Here is a 22,224-nt window from a genome sequence, read left to right on the forward strand (position 1 = left end):
GAACAGACTATACTTTAATTTCTTTCCATCCTCACTACTAGTATTCCCATCTAACTTTGTATCATTAATGGACTTGAATATGTTGCTGTCAGTCTTCTCATTTAAGTCATTTGTATGTTTATAAGTTAATGAGGAATATCACAGATGTACAGCACGGAAACAGACCCTTCAGTCCAACTCATCCATACTGACCAGATATCCTGAATTAATCTAGTCCCATTTGCCAGCATTTGACCATATCACTCCAAAACCTTCCTACTATGTTCCCATTCAGATGCCTTTTAAATGTTGCAATTATATCAGCTGCCACCACTTCCTCTGGCAACTCATTCCATGCACTCGCCAACCTGTGTTTAAAAGGTTGCCCCTGGGTCTTTTTAAAATCTTTTCCCCTCTTACTATAAACCTATGCTCTCCAGTTTTGGTCTCCCCAACTCTAGGGTACATACCTTGTCTATTTAGGCGAAGGTGAGGACTGCAGATGCTGGATGTCAGAGTCTAGATTAGAGTGGTGCTGGAAAAGCACAGCAGATCAGGCAGCATCCGAGGAGCAGACAAATCGACGTTTCGGGCAGGAGCACTTCATCAGGAATGAGGCTGGGAGGCTCTGGGGTGGAGATAAATGGGAGGGGGTGGTGCTGGGGAGAAGGTAGCTAAGAGTGCAATAGGTGGATGGAGGTGGGGATGAAGGCGATAGGTCGGAGAGGAGGGAGGATTGTCGATAAATGACATTTGTCGAAGTGCAGATGAAACTTTGGATGTGGAAGGCTCCTTTGGGGCCTTGGATGGAGGTGAGGGGGGGAGGTGTTGGCGCAGGTTTTGCAATTCCTGCGGTGGCAGGGGAAGGTGCCAGGATGGGAGGGTGGGTTTTTGGGGGAAGGCGTGGCCCTGACCAGATAGTCACGGAGGGAACGGTCTTTGCGGAAAGTGGAAAGGGGTGCGGAGGGGAATATATCCCTGCTGGTGGGGTCCGTTTGTAGGTGGCGAAAATGTCGGCGCATGATGTGGTTTATGCGAAGGGTGGAAGGTGAGGACCGGGGGGTTCTGTCCTTGTTACGGTTGGAGGGATGGGATTTGAGAGCAGATGTGCGGGCTGTGGATGAGATGTCTTGGAGGGCACCTTCGACCACGTGGGAAGGGAAATTGCGGTCTCTAAAGAAGGAGGCCATCTTGTGTGTTCTGTGGTGGAACTGGTCCTCGGAGCAGATACAGTGGAGGGGGGGAATTGGGAATACGGGATAGCAATTTTACAGGAGGTAGGGTGGGGAGAGGTGTAATCTAGGTAGCTATGGGAGTCTGTGGGTTTGTAAAAAATGTTAGTGTTGAGTTGATCATCATTGATGGAGATGGTCCAGGTGAATTTAAGGTCGGGGTGGAATGTGTTGATGAAGTTGATGAACTGCTCAACCTTCTCACAGGAGCATGAGGTGGCACTGATGCAGTCATCAATGTAGCGGAGGAAGAGGTGGGGAGTGGTGCCGGTGTTACTACGTTGCCAACAAAGAGGCCGGTGCGGGTGCCCATGGCTACCCCTTTCGTCTGGAGGAAGTGGGAGGATGCGGAGGAGAAACTGTTGAGGGTGAGGACCAGTTCAGCCAAACAAATGAGTGTCAGTGGAAGGGTACTGGTGGGGATGTCTATTTACCCTATCTTTGCCCATCCATGATTTTATAAACCTCTTTAAGGTCACCCCTCAGCATCTAGCGCTCTAGGGCAAAAAGCCCCAGCCTATTCAGCCTCTCCCTATAGCTCAAACCTGCCAATGCTGGCAACATTCTTGTAAATCTTTTCTGAACCCTATAGAGTTTCACAACAACCTTCTGTGATGCACATTTAATTTGTACAAGTTACAACCTTCCAACTCTGCAATATCCCATTTATTCCAAGTGTTTTTTGTCTGTTAATCAATCCTTCGTTGTTGCTAGTATGTTATTCCCAATCATGAGTCCTAATTTTGTATAACCTGTGAATGGCCCCTTCATCCAGTGCTTTGTTTATTCAAATGCACTTCGTCACGAAGTTTGCTCCCCCCTATTGTACTAACTCCACAAATCTGACAATTCTCTTTCAAAAGTCCATGTTAACTCTGCATCAGCTTTTGAGGTTTAAGTCCCCATGCATGGACTTGTCATTTTGCCTACTACTAATAGGAAAATTGGCCTATTGTTTTCAGCCTCATCTCAAATAACAGAATATGTTTGTTATCTTGTAATCCTTAGAAACTGTTTGACAAACGAAGGGATTCTGGCAAATCAAAACGGATGTATCTGCTATTTCTGGAACTCTGAATATTGAAATTTTATGCTGCATGTTATTTATTGGGCTCAGCAAATGTTACAGTTTGGATCCATCAGTTTTAGTGCTATTTCTTCTATTGATTCTTTTAAGTTCTTTGTCCTTGCTAGATTCTTGGTTATCCATTATTTTGGAAGGAGTAACAGGAATGCAGAGTACTGGGTTAATGGTAAGATTCTTCATAATGTAGATGAGCAGAGAGACTTTAGTGTCCAGATACATCGATCCCTGAAAGTTGCCACCCAGGTTGATAGGGTTGTTAAGAAGGCATACGGTGTGTTTGCTTTTATCGGTAGAGGGATTGAGTTCGGAACCATGAGATCATGCTGCAGCTGTACCAAATTTGGAGTATTGCGGACAGTTCTGGTCACCGCATTATTGGAAGGATGTGGAAGCTTTGGAAAGGGTTTGGAGGAGGTTTACTAGGATGTTCCCTCCCTGGTATGGAGGGAAGGTCTTATGTTGAAAGGCTGAGGGATTTGAGACTGTTTTCATTCGAGAGAAGAAGGTTGATAGGTGACTTAATTGAGACATAGAAGTTAATCAGAGGGTTAGATAGATTGGACAGTAGGAGCCTTTTTCCTCAGGTGATGGCTAGCACAAGGGGACATAGCTTTAAATTGAGAGGTGATAGATATAGGACCGATTTCAGAGGTAATTTCTTTACTCAGAGTAGAAGTTGTGTGGAATGCACTGCCTGCAACAGTAGTAGACTCGCCAACTTTTAGAGAATTTAAATGGTTATTGGATAGGCATATGGACGAGAATGCAATAGTGTAGGTTAGTTGGGCTTCAGATTGGTTTCACAGGTCAGCACAACATCGAGGGCCGAAGGAACTGTACTGCACTGTTATGCTCTGTGTTCTATCTGAAGGGTCGCTGGACCCAAAATGTTAATTCTGCTTTCTCTCCACAGATGCTGCCAGACCTGTTGAATTTCTCTAGCACTTTTAAATTTCTTAAGGTGCTTGACAGTGTAGGTGTGAGCAGTTGTTTCACCTTGTTCTAGGACAAGAGAGTGTATTTGGAGTAAGGAAGTGATACCCATTAATACATGAGATGGAACAACCTTTCTGAGGATAGTGAATCAGTGGAATTCTTTACCACAGCTAACCAGAGGTTGTCATATTTAAATCTATTTAAAGCAGAGATGAACATATTTTCAGTGAGTGAAATTGAGAGTTACTTGGAAAAGGTGAAAATGCCATGAGGATTCAGCTAATCTATGATCACATTGAATGTTGGGGTGGATTTGATGATTTGAATGTTTTGCTTCTGTTTACACATTTTATGGTACAATCAATGGTGGAATGGTGCAAGAAGGGTTCTAATAGGAGCAATGTGATAACAACCAAATGATCTATTTTAGTGCTGGTGGTCAGAGAATAAATGTCTAAGACATGGGGAGATCTCCATTGACCTTCAGCCTTGTGCCATGAGTGAATACAGCACTTCCCTGATACTGGAGCTTCTGTCTAAATTTTGAGCTTAAGTCTCTGGAACAGGACCTCACCCCACACGTTTCTCTCTCAGGTACGAGAGTACTACCACTGAACTAAAGCAGGTGCCATTAGGTCTTTTGGTTATTTATTAGCACTTTTATGTGAGGGTTACACATGTTCAATTTACTTTAGCATATTGTCATTGAATAATTAAAGGTTACATTTCTTTATCATTTATTCTTCAGTCTGTTTAGCTCTGCTCTTGTTTACCGTTTTCCTTGTAAAGTCATTTGAATGTACCAGATGTAGTATTATGTTATGAACAAAGACTGTTTAGAAGTGTCAATGACAATGGAAATGTAAGTTTAGTAAGGGATCAGATTATATTTTAGTACATTTACTTGCACGGGGATATTAACCTTTCAATGCATGGTTTAGATTAGATTACTTACAGTGTGGAAACAGGCCCTTTGGCCCAACAAGTCCACATTGACCTCCAAAGAGCAACCCACCCAGACCTATTCCCCTACATGTACCCCTTCACCTAATACTACAGGCAGTTTAGCATGGCCAATTCACCTAGCCAGCACATTTTTGGACAGTGAGAGGAAACCGGAGCAGCCAGAGGAAACCCACGCATACATGGGCAGAATGTGCAAACTCCAAACAGACAGTCTGCCTGAGGCAGGAATTGAACCCGGGTCTCTGGCGCTGTGAGGTAGCAGTGCTAACCAGTGCGCCACCATGCCGCCCACTATTATTAGCTGTGTAAATTGTATAACAGATCTGTATAATATGTGATTAAAGTTATACAGCGTGTCTTGTATTTGGAATAAGGAATTTAGTTTTATACTTGATGTCCTTGCAATTCCTGTTTTATTTCAGGAGGTGGTCCTTCTGTAAAATTGCTGAAAGCCTTCTGTAATCTAATTGCATTTCTTTCCTATGGAAAATGAAGACATAACTGATATCTCTGTAAACAAATATGAAATGGAAGTGTCCATTAAGGTTTTATTGTTAATCAGTTTTCTTTTAGAAGCAGAGAAAACATGAAAGTATATCTTGGTATTGATTATCACTTGTATTCAACTTTGCTCAAAAATAAAGATCCTGTAATGTTAGTTCATAGAATTTGCCAGTTTTTCATTTTTAGATATTTTTAACTTTTTCTCATGTAATTATATTGTGGTTACAATATCAAATTCTTTCATGGGAAAGTAGGTTTTGAAGAAAGGATCTGAAAGAATTTAAGACGTTGTGAAATGTTGAGTCCTACTTCTTTTTTCTTTTCCAGTTTGACCAAAAATGTTCCCATCTTTGTGTGCACTATGGCGTACCCTACTGTGCCTTGTCCTCTTCATATTTTTGAGCCACGGTATAGGCTTATGATTCGAAGATGTATTGAGACTGGTACAAAACAATTTGGAATGTGCACCAGTGACGCACATAATGGGTATGTTGTAAACTCGTTGTGACTAGTGTTTTCAAGTTATTTTCAATCAGCCCTTGTAACAGGATCTTAAGTAAAAATACCATTAGATTAGAAAAGCAGCACATATAATCCCTCTATTTAAGAAGACAGACAGTAAACTAAAAGCAACTTAGCTTGGTATATGTCTTGCAGAAGTGCGAGAAGCAACATTGAAGAATGTGTAGCAAGACAGTTAATAAAATCTCCAATATAACAAAAGAGTCAGTATTTTATGGGAAGGGGAAATCATATTTCACAAATTTATTAGACTTTTTTGAAGGGTGAGGTGTAGTAGATGAATGGAAGATGTATAGTACTTGGAAATGGAGTGTATTTGATAAGGTGCCTTATCAAATGCTGTTGCAGAAAATAATAGGCTCGATTGATTATTGGCTGGCTGCAAATAGTATGCATAAATAGGTCTTTTAGCAGACATACTCCTACTGGTGTTCTTGTTTTTTATAATTTATATCAATAGCTTAGATGAAGGGGAGCAAAGGTTTACAGTTAAATTTGAAGCCAACACCAAGATATATAGAAACTATTGTGAAGAAGACAATGAGGCTGCAGATGGATATAGTTTAGTTAAATGAGTGGTCAAAATCTGGTAGTCGAAGTAACATGGGCAAATGTAAAGTTCATTATTCTGGAAGAATGAAATAAGTTATTACTTAAATATAGAATGACTGCTGAAATTTAAGGTGCCCATGGATTTGCATATGTGAATCAGTGTTGTGTACAGGTACAGTATTTAGTCAAAAAAGGCTAATGGAATGCGATACTTCATTACAAGAGGAATTGAACATAAAAATAAGAATGTTGTGCTTCAGCTATATAACCATTAATGAGGCCTCAGAGTCATAGAGATATACAGCACGGAAACAGACCCTTCGGTCCAACTTGTCCATGCCGATGAGACATTCCAACCCAATCTTGTCCCACCTGCCAGCAGCCAACCCATATAATCCAAACCCTTCGTATTCCAACCTGGCAACGTCCTTGTAAATCTTTTCTGAACCCTTTCAAGTTCCACAACATCCTTCCAATAAGAAGGAGACCACAATTGCATGCAGCATTCCAAAAGTGGCCTAACTAATGTCCTGCACAGCCACAACATGACCTCCCAACTCCTGTACTCCATGCTCTGACCAATAAAGGAAAGCATACCAAATGCCTTCTTCACTATCCTATCTACCTGCGACTCCACTTTCAAGGAGCTATGAACCTGCACTGCAAGGTCTCTTCGTTCAATAACACTCCCTAGGACCTTACCATTAAGTGTATAAGTCCTGCTAAGATTTGCTTTCCCAAAATGCAGCATCTCGCATTTATCTAAATTAAACTCCATTGGCCCATCTGATCATCTGTTGCAATCTAAAGTAACCTTCTTCGCTATCCACTATGCCTTTAGTTTTAGTGTCATCTGCAAACTTACTAATTGTACCTCTTATGCTCGCATCCAGATTATTTATGTAAATGACAAAAAGTAGTGGATCCAACGCCGATCCATGTGACACTCTACTGGTCACAGGCCTCCAGTTGAAAAACAACCCTCCACCATCATCCTCTGTCGTCTACCTTTGAGCGAATTCTGTATCCAAATGGCTAGTTCTCCCTGTATTCCATGAGATCAAACCTTGCCAACCAGTCTCCCCTGGGGAACCTTGTCAAACGCCTTACTGAAGTCTGTATAGATTACGTCCACTGCTCTGCCCTCCTCAATCCTCTTTGTTACTTCTTCAAAAGACTCAGTCAAGTTTGTGAGACATGATTATCCATGCACAAAGCCATGTTGACTATCCCTAATCAACCCTTGCCTTTCCAAATACATGTACATCCTGTCCCTCAGGATTCCCTCTGAAAACCTGCCCACCACTGATATCAGGCTCACTGGTCTATAGTTCCCTAGCTTGTCCTTACCACCCTTCTTAAACAGTGGCACCAAGTGAGTCCATCTCCAGTCTCTGGCACCTCACTTGTGACTATCAATGATACAAATATCTCAGCAAGAGGCCCAGCAATCAGTTTTCTAGCTTCCCACAGAGTTCTGGAGTACACCTGATCAGGTCCTGAGGATTTATCCATTTTTCTGTGTTTCAAGACATCCAGCACTTCCTTCTTTGTAATATGGACATTTTTCAAGATGTTACCTTGTATTTCCCTACAGCTTATATCTTTGTCCTTTTCCACAGTAAATACTGATGCAAAATACTCGTTTAAATCTCCCCCATCTCCTGTGGCTCCACGCAAAGTCTGTCTCGCTGATCTTTTGAGGGGCCCTATTCTCTCCTAGTTACACTTTTGTCCTTGATGTATTTGTAAAAATCCTTTAGTTTCTCCTTAACTCGATTTGCTAAAGCTATCTCATGTCCCCTTTTTGCCGTCCTGATTTCCCTCTTAAGTATACTCCTATTGCTTTATACCTTTCTAAGGATTCTCTTGATCTCTGCTGTCTATACCTGACATATGCTTCCTTCTTTTGCTTAACCAAACCCTCAATTTCTTTAGTCATCCAGCCTTTCCTTTCACCCTGACAGGAATATACTTTCTCTGGATTCTCGTTATCTTATTTCTGAAGGCTTCCCATTTTCCAGCCGTCCCTTTACCTGCAAACAGCTGCCCCCAATCAGCTTTTGAAAGTTCTTGCCTCATACCGTCAAAATGAGCCTTCCTCCAATTTAGAACTTCAACTTTTAGATCTGGTCTATCCTTTTCCATCACTATTTTAAAATGAATAGAATTATGGTCGCTGGCCCCAAAGTGCTCCCCCACTGACACCTCAGTCACCCGCCCTGCCTTATTTCCCAAGAATAGATCAAGCTTTGCACCTTCTCTAGTAGGCATATTCACATACTGAATCAGAAAATTTTCTTGTACACACTTAACAAATTCCTCTCCATCTAAACCTTTAACACTATGGCAGGCCCAATCTGTGTTTGGAAAGTTAAAATCGCCTGCCATAAACACATTATTCTTACAGATAGCTGAGATCTCCTTACAAATTTGTTTCTCGATTTCCCTCTGACTATTAGGGGGTGTAGTATACAATACCAATAAGGTGATCATCCATTTCTTATTTCAGTTCCACCCAAATAACTTCCCTAGCTGTAATGGCATCCCTTATCAAAAATGCCACTCCCCCTCCTCCCTTGCCTCCCTTTCTATCCTTCCTGTAGCATTTGTGTCCTGGAACATAAAGCTGCCATTCCTGAACCACATTTCTATGTAATTGCTATGATGTCCCAGACCCATGTTCCTAACCATGCCGTGAGTTCATCTGCCTTCCCTGTTAGGCCTCTTGCATTGAAATAAGTGCAGTTTAACTTATCAGTCCTATCTTGATCTCTGCTTTGTCCCTGCCTGCCCTGACTGTTTGACTCGCTTCTTTTCTCAACTGTACCAGTCTCAGATTGATCTCATTTCCTCACTATCTGTCTGCTTCTCCCCCCTCCCCCAACAATCGTACTAGTTTAAAACCACTCGAGTAACTCTAGCAAATCTCCCTGCCAGTTTATTAGTTCCCTTCCAATTCGGGTGCAATCCATCCTTATTGAACAGGTCACTTCTACCCCAGAAGAGATTCCAATGATCCAAAAATGTGAATCCTTCTCCCATACACCAGATTCTCAGCCACACATTCATCTGCTCTGTCCTCCTATTCCTACCCTCACTAGTTCGAAGCACCGGGAGTAATCCAGATCCTTCAACCCTTGAATTCCTGCCTAACTCTCTATATTTTCCCTTCAGAATCTCAACCTTTTCCCTTCCTATGTCATTGGTTCCAATGTGGACAAATGACCACTTGCTGGCCTAATCCAGATCCTTCAACCCTTGAATTCCTGCCTAACTCTATATTTTCCCTTCAGAATCTCAACCTTTTCCCTTCCTATGTCATTGGTTCCAATGTGGACAAATGACCACTTGCTGGCCTCTCTCCACCTTGAGAACATTCTACACCCTCTCTGAGACATCCTTGTTCCTGGCACTAGGGAAGCAACACGCCATTCTGATTTTTTTGCTGCTGGCCGCAGAAACGTCTGTCTGTGCCTCAGACTAGAGAGTTCCCTAACACAATTGATTTCTTGGAACCCAACGTACCTCTCATTGCATTACAGCCAGTCTCGTTACCAGAAACTTGGCTGTTCATGCTATATTCCCCTGCGAATCGATCACCCACTACATTTTCCATCTTGACTACTGTGCAATTTGGCCTCATTATTTAAGGAAGGATGTAAGTGAGTGGGAAGTGATCCAGAGGAGGTTTTTCGATTAATACCTGAAATGAGTGCATTGTGTTATGAGGGCAGGTTTCACAAGATGGCCTTGTTTCCAGTGGAGTTGAAGAATAAAGGGTGACTTGAATGAAGTATTAAAGACCCTCAATGGTCTTGACTGGATGAACATGGAAGAGATGTGGGTGTGCCCAGAACTTGGGCACCATTTTTAAATCAAAGAGTTGCCCTTTTACCTCATAAATGAGCATTATCTTCTTTCAAGGATTGAGAGACTTTGGAACACTGTCCTGCCTTGGAAGGTGGCAGAATCAAGATCATTGCAGTTAAATTTAACGAGAGTAGATGAAAATATGGAGTTTTAAGAGACTGTCATGATCTTAATTGATAGTGGAACTTGAGAGCCTGATTGGTATGATAAGGTAGCTAATACTTGTTAAACTGATTTAACAACATACAATGTTCGTGATATTTCTAAATTTGGAACTTGATTTGTTAAATGAACCACGAAAATGGAAATACAGTTGTATTGCAGCTTTAGGATTCGAAACTATTGGGCATTAGTGTAATCCACAGCAACCACCCATGCAGTTGAGGAACTTGAATTCAGAGTTGATATGCTGGCATCTGAGCTTTGGAGAAGGCAGTTACATCCTAAGCTAGGTACTTCACTTTCATCTGTCGTCAGGAACAGGCCATGACTGAGAGTGAGGCAGCTATGGGGACCAAGAAAGACCATTTTGTTTTGTATTTTTCCACAGATTTCTGAAGTCTGTGTGACTGAAATGTCTCCATGTGGGTGCAAGTACAACGGTGTGCTGGAACATCCTAGTATGGCTGTGCAACTCAGATTCAATGTTGTTTAGACGTTAGTAGTGGCGGAGCCTCAGGCTCTACAATGATCTAACAGGTTCAAAGATCATGCAGCTTGTGTGGAGTGGAGTAAAACAGATGAACAACTGATCATTGCACAGTGGTGTATGGATTCATTCAAACGGGTGGAGTAAAAAGGAAGATAGTTACAGCAGTGATAGTGTAGTTACAGGGAAATAGGTATGCTTCTCTCCAGCCAAGAGCGTGAATGCGGAAGGCTGTCGTGTCTACCTTGTACATAGATGGCGCAGTGGCTCAGTAGTTAGCACTGCTGCCTCACAGCACCAGGGTCCCAGGTTCAATTCCAGCCTCTGATGACTGTCTGTGTGGAGTTTGCACATTCGCCCCATGTCTGCGTGGGTTTCCTTCAGGTGCTCCGGTTTCCTCCCACAGTCCAAAGATGTGCAGGTTAGGTGAATTGGCCAAGCTAAATTGCCCATAGTGCTAGGTGCATTAGTCAGAGGGAAATGGATCTGGGTGGGCTACTCTTCGGAGGGTCGGTGTGGACTAGTTGGGCCAAAGGGCCTGTTTCCGCACTGTAGGGAATCTAATCTACCCTACAGTGATAAACAACATCAATAGAGGAGAAAATGGGAGTGGAAGAATCCAAATTCTCATTCAAATGGGTACCAACAACATGGGTAGAATTGAGAAAGGGGTTCTTTTGTGGGAGTATGACTTACTACACCCTCCTTTTAAAAATGGAACCACAAGATGATAGTTCTTGGATTATAACCAGAGCTGTAAGCAAGTAGTATGTTAATCTTTTTATTGCAAAGGAATTGGATTAAAATCCCACTCCGTTGTATGCTACCTAGGCAAGACCTGGAGAACTGTTTACAGTTCTGCTGTTTTTACCCAAAGAGATATGTATTTACCTTGAAAGATGTGGAGATGATTCATTAGACTGATAGAGATTGTCCTATTAGGACGGTTTGAGTAGATCTGTCCTATTTCTCAAATTTGATAAATTTCTCTCAGATTGGAGAAAAAAAGTGATGATCTCTTTGAAAAGTATGCACTTCCTAATGGACTTCACAATAGATATTGGGAACAGTATTTTCCCTGGTTACAACGAGGTCAGAGCCTTCGAACAAAAGGACGGGATAAATTTCTTCTATGAGAGTGTTTGAGTCTTTAGAATTTTCTAGCAAGAAACTGTGCATGTTGAGTAATTGAGTACCTCCAAGGATATAAGATTGGTGCAAGAAGATGTAGCTGCAGGTGATTAATCGTTAGCTTGTTCGAATAAAGGAGTATAATTGAAGGTTCTTCTATTAAAGTTGTATTCTTTGATTTAATGAAAGTGATGTCTATTATTTACAGATTTGCAGATTATGGCTGTGTGCTGCATATAAGAAACATTCACTTCCTTCCTGATGGACGATCTATTGTTGATACAGTTGGAGGAAATTGTTTCAAGGTTTTGGAAAGAAGGCAAAGGGATGGATATTACATTGCCAATATCGAATACTTGAAAGATGTTAAGGTAAAGATAATTTGAAGCACTTAAAGGTATTACAGACTGTAGCAAGGAGTGATTGCAGCTAGTTGATTGGGTAACAGAACCAATCAGCACTAGTAGATCATTCAGCTCTTTGAACCTGCTGCACCATTCAACATGAATATATCTGATCCTCTATCTCAATGTATTCTGCTTTCCCCTTATCCTTTGTCTTTAAAATCTAAAAATGTATCTGTCTCTTTCTTGAATATGTTTAATGACTTCTCCACAGCCTTCTGTGGCAGTGAATTCCACAGGTTCACTATATACTTTTGAATAAAGAAAGTTTTCCTTGTCTTAGTCCTAAATGGTCTACCCTGTATCCTGGGACTATCATCTGGTTCTAGATTCCTCAACTCTGAAAAAGTGAGCACTGCAGAGTCAAAAAGTGTTGCTGCAAAAGCACAGCAGGTCAGGCAGCATCCGAGGAGCAGGTGAGTTGACATTTCAGGCATAAGCTCTTCATCAGGAATGCATTCTTGATGAAGGGCTTATGCCCAAAACGTCGACTCTCCCGCTCCTTGGATGCTGCCTGACCTGCTTTGCTTTTCCAGCACCACCCTTTTTGACTCTAGATTCCTCAGCCAAGGAAATTGGCTGGTCTACCCAGCTATTTTCTTTTCATTTGCTAACAATTCTACCTCAACTCCCTCACCTTTTGGTCTGTCTTTCTTCAATAATGAATAGCTCTGTACGTTTGTAAGGCTACAGCCATAACTCTGTAATATCAATTGTATCAAAACTGTTCAAATCAATTTGCACAGATCTACCCTATTATGAATGCTCTGCATATTAAGACATAATCGTTGGACCTGTCCTTTTAACATTGGCCATCATCTTGACTTTAGTTTGCACTATTACCTCATTTATTTGTCATCCTTGATCTTTTTTCTGCATTCCACATTTGCTCTTACCTTTCTGTCTTTTGTTTCTATACTTGTTTCTCTGTCCTCTGTTTCCTTACTCAGTTTCCATTTTCCTATTCTATTTTAAACACTTTACAACATCACAAGCAAACACTCCACCGAGGATATTGGTCCCAGTTATTCCCAGATGCAACCTGTTATGCTTGTACTGGTAGAAAGTGAGGACTGCAGATGCTGGAGATCAGAGCTGAAAAATGTGTTGCTGGAAAAGCGCAGCAGGTCAGGCAGCATCCAAGGAGCAGGAGAATCGACGTTTTGGGCATAAGCCCTTCTTCAGGAATGAGGAGGGTGTGCCAAGCAGGCTAAGATAAAAGGTAGGGAGTAGGGACTTGGGGAGAGGTGTTAGAAATGCGATAGGTGGAAGGAGGTTAAGGTGACGGTGATAGGCCGGAGAGGGGGTGGGGGCGGAGAGGTCGGGAAGAAGATTGCAGGTCAAGAGGGCAGTGCTGAATCCGGGGGTTGGGACTGAGATAAGGTTGGGGGGAGGGGAAATGAGGAAGCAGGGGAAATGAGGAAGCTGGAGAAATCTGCATTCATCCCGTGTGGTTGGAGGGTTCCTAGGCGGAAGATGAGGCACTCTTCCTCCAGGAGTCGTGTTGCCATGGTCTGGCGATGGAGGGGACCAGAGATGTTATTACGTATTTCTGGAGCAGGTGGGACTGAAACCTGGGCCTCCCAATTCAAGGGTAGGGACTCTACCTCTGTACCACAAGAGGGCCTGCCAGCATTCTGTAAACTTTTTTGATCATTTTCAACACCTGTTTGTGACATTTTAAAGATCTGTGCATTTTAAAGTACCCTGATCTATCCTTTTTTTTGGTCCAAAATAGATGACCTTGCACTTGGTTACATTGGACCCTAGCTTACTAAAGTTACGAGCCTTGAGCTGTTTTAATATGGTGTCCACTGGACGAACAGTTGGCTTAGTTAACTGAAGCAGCAGCTGAAACCAGATCCCTTACTGGGTCATTTGGGTCTTTTGTCTAGTTTTACATGATAATACAACTGAAAATAGTGTGCTGGGAGTTGTGTTTAAAAGGAAGGAAAGGAGGTGTCCCTTTGCTTTCACTTCTCTATTTAACTCTTAAAGAATTAGTTCCTACTCTGTACAACAGAAAAAGTAAGTTATTATGTGGTAGGTGACTGAGATTTATTCTGTTTCTAAGATTCAAAATGTTGTAGAAACTTGAGGTAAGGTTTATAAACATATAAAAACAAAATTAAGGAACAGATTAGAATGCATTAAGTATGGTAGGGTGATGTGGCACAGCTGCAGCATGGGGAGGATTCCTGAAGTCTGTTGAATTCAGGACAAACCCACCCGCTGTAAGTAAAGTTTGAACAGCTTCCACTTGGAACTTGAGCTGGAGGCTGAAATGCAGGCGCTACTTCGATTCTATGTACCAGGCGACAGTCATATCTCTTGGAATAATTATGGTCAGTGTTTAGGGACAGGAGAGTGACTGAGACTGAAGAAAACCTGGCCTTAGAAGTTGCCCAAGAAGTTTGAAGTTCTTCAGCTGCACGATGGATGAGCTACCTGACCATGGCACATTGGTGCAGGAAACCATACAAGTGGGAGAAACAAAAAGCGTTATAGTTACAGCATAGTGAGGGGGATTGACACATGTCCTGTAGCCAAGTGTATTCCAGATGACTGTGTCGCTCGCCCCTTTTCAGGGTTGAGGATATCTGATTGGCAACTGGACAAAAATTTGGAATAGGAGGGGCAGCATCCATAAGTCATGCCTGATGTAGATACCAATGATGTCGACAAGAAAAGGCTATTCTGCGCAGTCAGTATAAGAAGCTGAATACCACAATAAGAAGCAGAAACTCAACTGTCATGACGTGTGGAACATTCCCTAAATCATGTGCAAATTGGCATAGGATAAATCAGATTAGAGACATTAGTCCTTGAAGTGGGAGAAGTGATCTCTGGTTCATGAGTTAATATGGCTTTCTGAAAGTCGAGTGTGTGGTGCTGGAAAAGCACAGCAGGTCAGGCAGCATCCAAGGAGGAGGAGAATTGACGTTTTGGGCATAAGCCCTTTTTATGCACGAATCGTCGATTCTCCTGCTCCTCGGATGCTGCCTGACCTGTGTTTTTCCAGCACTACAGTCACGATTTTCATCTCCACCACCTGCAGCCTTCACCTTTTTCCCATGGCTTTCTGAAAGGGAAATCATGAATCTGTTGTAGTTCTTTTGAGGAAGTAGCGTATCCTGTGGAGAAAGACGATCCCTTTAAAGATCTCTATAAAAGGAATAAAGAATGAGGATGGATTATTCGTTAATTGGGTAATGAATGTGCTCAACTTGGATTTTCAGAAGGCATTTGCTATTAGCTTTGGTGTAGGGAGCAGTGTATTGGCATGGATAGAGGATTGGTTTGCTTTGGGAAGCACAGTAGACATAAATGGGTCTTTTTCAAGTTGGCAAGATATAGCTAGTGATGTCACGGGGTCAGTGCAGGAACCTCAACTGTTTGCAATTTATGTAAATGAGTTGGATGAAATGATTAAATTTGCTGGTGACAAAAAAGATAGTTAGAAATGTGAACTGTGAAAAGACCAGAGGGACAAGAAGATATAGGTTAAGTGAGTGGGCAGAGATCTGACAAGTAGAGTATAACGTGGAAAATGTGAAACTATCCATTTGGCAAGAAATTTTTTTTTAAATCTAAATGGTGAGAAATTGCAGAAATCTGATTGAGGAATCTGGATGTCCCCTTACCGAATCTCACAAGGCTAGTGTATAGTACAGCAATTTAAGAACGTTAATAAAATATTATTATTTATTGCAAGAGGAATTAAATACAAAAATAAGGAGGCTATGTTCCAGGGCACTAGTGGCCCTACAGCTGAAGTACGTCTTCCCATTTAAGGAAGACTGCAAATGCTTCGAAGTGACTGAGAATATTGTAACACTTTAACTCTTAGAATGGTGGGGTTATCTTGATAGGAAATATTGGACAGGTTAGGTTTGTATCCGCTGGAGTTTAGAAGAGTGAGAGACTACTTGATTTAAACATATAAGATATGAGAGCTCTTGATGGCTTGGATCTGGAGAGGATGTTTCCTGTTTTGAGGGAATGTATAACTAGAGGTCCCTGTTTAAAAGTAAGAGGGTGTCGATTTAAAATTCCATATTCCAAGAAAACATTTTATTAAAAAGTGTTGGTCGCCTGTTATCTTATTTCAAAGTGAAACAAAACTGAAAACAAGACTAGATTCCAGAATGGGTGGTATTGGCAAGAATGCCATTTGTTTTGATATGGTAACTAGCCTTTAAGGTTTTGGTCACCATTTTTATTAAGCTAGCTTATTAAAACAAATTCTTTCATAATTAATTTCTTGTATCTCAACTATATGATTTTGATATTAATATAGAATTATCAATATTTTTGTACACCATTTCGGTTTTTGTGTTAAGATTCAAACAGTTAATTTGAACTTGATTTTGTCTTGCATGTAGTTATGATATAGTGTAATAATTTCAGTACAGTTTGGCTCAAATGGTTATTACTGCAAATGTTATCACTTCAGAGTTCTCAGATTTCATATACCCTGTATTTCAATGTCAGTTTTTATCACCAGTTGTTCTTTAGAAGTTTGTATTTAAATATAAATCCATATTTGTTTGCAGGTTACAGGAGAGGAATTGGATGAACTTATAGATCTTCATGATGAGGTGTATGCACAAGCTTGTAAATGGTTTCAAAACTTGAAAAGTCGATTCCACAGTCAAATCCTTCAGCATTTTGGTCCAATTCCAGAGAGAGAAACAGATTTACAGGTATTGTGACTCTCTATTTATTTTTTTTTGTGGTTGCCATAGTGAATAATATTGCACTTGGGTACTGTCCACCTTATTTGAAATCAGTAAGCCACAATATGAATATGGGCATCTCAAACTCTTTTCACATTGATACAAGTCATCATAAAAACAGAACCAACTGTTTAGCACCATGATATATACAAGTGATGGGAATTACATGTGCTAAGCAGGGTGTGCAAAGTCTTGGGTGACAAAAGGCAAAGTAAATATGTAACCTTAAGGAGACTTTTGAAGATGCAGTACAGATGAAGCATGATGGAGGAATTTAGGAAGAAAAGTCCTAGGTGCCAAGTGTGTGATAGCTAATAGTGGTGAAGTTAGTGGGAGAGGAGGGAAATGCACAGTACTCCAGATTAGAGTAGATGATGTGAGTTAAATTGCTGAGGGATTTAATAATTTTTAGTTACAATGCTCTAAACAGTATCAACGTAAGTTTATTTTAAGTACACTGTCTCTAATTTTTGGAACTACTGGGACGTATTGTAAGCTTTTGTCTTAAAATTTAACATTTAGGGTTTTGAAAAATCACGCAATGCAGTAATAGAGTCATAGAGATGTACAGCATGGAAACAGACCCTTTGCTCCAACCAGATATCCCAACCCAGTCTAGTTCCACCTGGTCCATATCCCTCTAAACCCTTCCTAATAATATACCCATCCAAATATCTTTTAAATGTTGCAATTGTACCAGCCTCCATCGCTTCCTCTGGCAGCTCATTCCATACACGCACCACCCTCTGTATGAAAAGGTTGCCCCTTAGGTCTCATTTATATCTTTATCCTCTCACCCTAAACCACTGCCCTCTAGTTCTGGACTCTCCCACCCCAGGGGAAAGACTTTGTCTGTTTATCCTATCCATGCCCCTCGTGATTTTTTAAACATCTATAAGGTCACTCCTCAGCCTCCAACGCTCCAGGGAAAACAGTCCCAGCCTGTTCAGCCTCTCCCTATAGCTCAAATCCTCCAACCCTGGCAACATCCTTGTAAATCTTTTCTGAACCCTTTTAAGTTTCAAAACATCTTTCCAATAGGAAGGAGACCAGAATTGCACACAATATTCCAACAGTGGCCTAACCAATGTCCTGTACAGCCGCAACATGACAGCATACCAAACGCCGCTTTCACTATTGTATCTACCTGCGACTCCACTTTTAAGGAGCTATGAACCTGCACTCCAAGGTCTCTTTGTGCAGCAACACTCCCTAGGACCTTACCATTAAGTGTATAAGTCCTGCTAAGATTTGCTTTCCCAGAATGTAGCACCTTGCATTTATCTGAATTAAACTCCATCTGACACTTCTCAGCCCATTGGCCCATCTGATCAACATTCCGTTGTACTCTGAGGTAACCTTCTTCGCTGTCCTCTACATCTCCAATTTTGGTGTCATCTGCAAACTTACTAACTGCACCTCTTATGCTCACATCCAAATCATTTATGTAAATGATAAGTATTGGACCCAGCACTGATCCTTGTGACACTCCACTGGTTATAGGCCTCCAGTCTGGTATAAAACCCTCCACCACCGCCCTCTGTCTTCTACCTTTGAGCCAGTTCTGTATCCAAATGGCTAGTTCTCCCTGTATTCCATGAGATCTAACCTTGCTAATCAGTCTCCAATGGGGAACCTTGTTGAACACCTTACTGAAGTCCACATAGATCACATCCACTGCTCTGCCCTCATCAATCCTCTTTGTTACTTCTTCAAAAAACCTTTCTTAAACTGTGGAACCACATTAGCCAACCTCCAGTCTTCTGGCACCTCACCTGTGACTATTGATGATACAAATATCTCAGCAAGAGGCCCAGCAATCAGTTTCCTAGCTTCCCACAGAGTTCTAGGGTACACCTGATCAGGTCCTGGGGATTTATCCACCTTCATGTGTTTCAAGACATCCAGCACTTCCTCCTCTGTAATAGGGACATTTTTTCAAGATGTCACCATCTATTTCACTACATTCAATATCTTCTAAATACTGATGCAAAATACTTGTTTAGTATCTTCCCCCATCTCCTGCGGCTCCACACAATATCCCTTTATCATCTCCAGGACTATTATTTGGCAATTTATCTTGCTGTTATGGAGACCTTTCTTGTCTTATAATAGTTACCACACTGAAGTTACTCACTTGGCTGTAAAACACGAAGATGTTTGGAGATTGTGAAAGCAAGTATTTTTTCCTTGAACAATATTTGTATTTAGGGCCCCCCAAATGGACCTGCTTGGTGTTGGTGGCTTCTTGCTGTTCTTCCTGTGGATCCAAAATATCAGCTTTCTGTGTTGTCTATGACATCCTTAATGAACCGCTTAATCAAAATTCAGAAGATTTTGACATACTTCTCGAATGCAAGAGATCAATCCAAGTGACAATCAGCCTGGACTTGCTTCAAGGATCATGAAATCCTCTTTCTAATCGGGGATAGATTATTTGTTATTTTTTTCATATGCGGTGCTGGTTTCAGTAAGATGCAAGTAGCAGACATAGTCTTGAAAGGAATTGCAAAATATGCTGATAACAGAAAGAAAACCTGACCGTATTTATTTCCTACTAAGAAGGTTTTGTGACAGACCATCCTCTACTCCATTTCTATGAAATTTTGAATAAACAGAAATTCTATGATTTTTGTACTAAGTTTTGAAGTTGTACTGATTATTTGAACTAGCATTACTTGATGCACAGTTCAGAGCACTATAGATGTGTTCTTTTAGCAATATAATAGAAATTTGCAAACTTCCATCTGATTACCACAAATAATTTTGAGTTTGCCATTACCTATCCTGAATTGGCAAATTTTTGCTGTGGTATGGGTGCTGGCAACCCTGTGACCCATAGTTAAAAATCACACAAAACTAGGTTATAGTCCAACAGGTTTATTTGGAAGCACTAACTTTCGGAGAACTTCCCCTTCATCAGGTGGTTGTGGAGTGCTTCCAAATAAACAAGCGTCTCCAAATCTGTGACCCACAGTGAGAGAAACTGACATGCAGCAAGTTATTTGACTATGGCTAATCTGTGCATCATATGTCCTCACTTATTGGCAATATACATTCACTTCCCAGCAAGGGCAACAAGATAGCAGACAAGCAGTTTTCACCTTCCTCAACACTTCACAATTTTTTAATGGTCAAAACTGACCGACTCTACATAAAAACAATTAACAAAACTAGGACTTCCTCGTATATGTGGCATATTATCACATCAGACATATGTTGCATACACTTACAAATCTATCAGGCAAGATTCTCCAATTCTGTGAAATGGCATACCTGTCCTGTGCATTAATTATATATCATAAAATTATAATCCTAAGAAGAGGCCAACCTTAATACAACTATTTTTAGACTTAAATTTCAGCTCAGTTACAGATTACATTTTGCTAATCTGAGCAATAAATTATGAACTCGTAAGTCTGTTTTTGTTTGAAAAAGCAAAAATCTCAACATTTAGTGTTGTAATGGTTTCTATCTTTGCTCCGATGACTTGTATTTTCTTTGCGATTATGTGCTGGCGGTGTGTAATTATGCCAGGCATTGCCTTTCTGATCTGTAAATTTGTACAAGGTTTATACAAATGTTCAGCTTTGAATTGTATTTAATTTATTTTTTTGAATAAAATAAAGATCAGAAATGAAAACCTGTAGTCTAATGTTGTTAGAATAAAATCAATGAATTACATTTTACTTGCATTAACAATTTAGTGCTACTATACTTGAATTGAAGACCATGGATATGTTTGACATTCACTTTGAGAGTTTATTTCTCAGCATGCAGTTATCACTGGCTAGGCCAATGTTTACTGCCCATCCCTGGAGAAGATTAGGGTGAGCTGTCTTGAATCTCACAAATCCATGGGTGTAAGGGCATCCACAGTGCTATTAAAGAAGTTTGAGTTGATCCACTGGATGGGAGCAGGAGTCCATTCAGCCCTGCTCTGCCATGCATCACAATCATGGCCAATCAGCAACTCAATAGCCTAATCCTGCTTTCTCTCCATAATCTTTGGTCCAAGTGCTATACCTAGCTGCCTCTTGAATATATTTAATGTTTTGGTGTCAGCTACTTAATGTGGTAATGACTCATCACTTCGGGTGAAGAAATGTCTCCTCATCTCCCTTCTAAATGGTCCACCCTGAATCCTCAGACAGTGACTCCTGGTTCTGAATGCACCCACCATCAGGAACATCCTTCCTGCATCTACCCTGTCTAGTCCTGTTAGAATTTAAGTCTGAGATTCTCCCCTCACTTGTCTGATCTCTCCTACATCAGTCTTGCCATCCCCAGAATCAGACTGGTAAACCTTCGTTGCATACCAAGAGTATCCTTCCTCAGAAAAGGAAACCAAACTGCGCACGAGGTGTGGCCTGACCAAGACTCTCTTTAACTACAACAATGCATCCTTACCTGCTATCTACCTTCAGCAACTGGTGCATAAGGACACCCAGTCCTACTGCACACTCCTGTCCCCCAATTTAGAGTCCTAGAGATGTACAGCATGGAAACAGACCCTTCGGTCTAACTATCCATGCTGACCAGATATCCCAACCCAATCTAGTCCCACCTGCCAGCACCTGGCCCATATCCCTCCAAACCCTTCCTATTCATATACCCATCCAAATGCCTCTTAAATGTTGCAATTGTACCAGCATCCACCACTTCCTCTGGCAGCTCATTCCATACATCTACCACCCTCTGTGTGGAAAAGGTTGCCCCGTAGGTCTCTTTTATATCTTTCCCCTCTCACCCTAAACCTATGCCCTCTAGTTCTGGACTCCCCGACCCTAGGGAAAAGACTTTGCCTATTTACCGTATCCCTACCCCCCCATAATTTTGTAAACCTCTATCGGGTCACCCCTCAACCTCTGATACTAAGGGAAAACTGTCCCAGCCTGTTCAGCCTCTCCCTACAGTTCAAATACTCCAACCCTGGCAACATCCTTGTAAATCTTTTCAAGTTTCACAACATCTTTCTGATAGGGAGGAGACCAGAACTGCACACAATATTCTAACAGTGGCCTAACCAATGTCCTGTACAGCCGCAACAGGACCTCCCAACTCCTGTACTCAATACTCTGACCAATAAAGGAAAGTATACCAAACACCACCTTCACTTTTCTATCTACCTGTGACTCCAATTTCAAGGAGCTATGAACTGCACTCAAAGATCTCTTTGTTCAGCAACATTCCTTAGGACTTAACCATTAAGCATATAAGTCCTGCTAAGATTTGCTTTCCCAAAATGCAGCACCTCGCATTTATCTAAATTAAACTCCATCTGCCACTTCTCAGCCCATTGGCCCATCTGGTCAAGATCCTGTTGCAATCGGAGGTAACCCGCTTTGCTGTCCACTACACCTCCCAATGTTGGTATCATCTGCAAAATTACTATCTGTACCTCTTAGGCTCGCATCCAAATCATTTATGTAAATGACAAAGTACAGGACCCAGCACTGATCCTTGTGGCACTCCACTGGTCATAGGCCTCCATCTGAAAAACAACCCTCCACCACCACCCTCTGTCTTCTACCTTTGAGCCAGTTCTATATCCAAATGGCTAGTTCTCCCTTTATTCCGTGAGATCTAACCTTGCTAATCAGTTTCCCATGGGGAACCTTGTCGAATGCCTCACTGAAGTCCATGTAGA

At 41.4% G+C, this 22,224-nt stretch overlaps 1 protein-coding gene across 1 annotated transcript in view; it reads left to right on the forward strand.

Annotated features, from left to right (window-relative positions):
* lonrf1l (LON peptidase N-terminal domain and ring finger 1, like) overlaps positions 1-20,217 on the forward strand; it is a 45,551-nt gene extending 25,334 nt beyond the window's left edge. Inside the window, exons 9-12 of the mRNA XM_043690339.1 lie at positions 5,032-5,190; positions 11,640-11,802; positions 16,392-16,541; positions 18,786-20,217. Of these exons, the coding sequence (XP_043546274.1) occupies positions 5,032-5,190; positions 11,640-11,802; positions 16,392-16,541; positions 18,786-18,950 (637 nt within the window). The 3' untranslated portion in view covers positions 18,951-20,217. The remainder of the gene's footprint in view (positions 1-5,031; positions 5,191-11,639; positions 11,803-16,391; positions 16,542-18,785) is intronic.
* Positions 20,218-22,224: the final 2,007 nt, after the last annotated feature.

This window comes from Chiloscyllium plagiosum, chromosome 1, assembly GCF_004010195.1.
Source record: "Chiloscyllium plagiosum isolate BGI_BamShark_2017 chromosome 1, ASM401019v2, whole genome shotgun sequence".
Lineage (NCBI taxonomy): Eukaryota > Metazoa > Chordata > Chondrichthyes > Orectolobiformes > Hemiscylliidae > Chiloscyllium > Chiloscyllium plagiosum.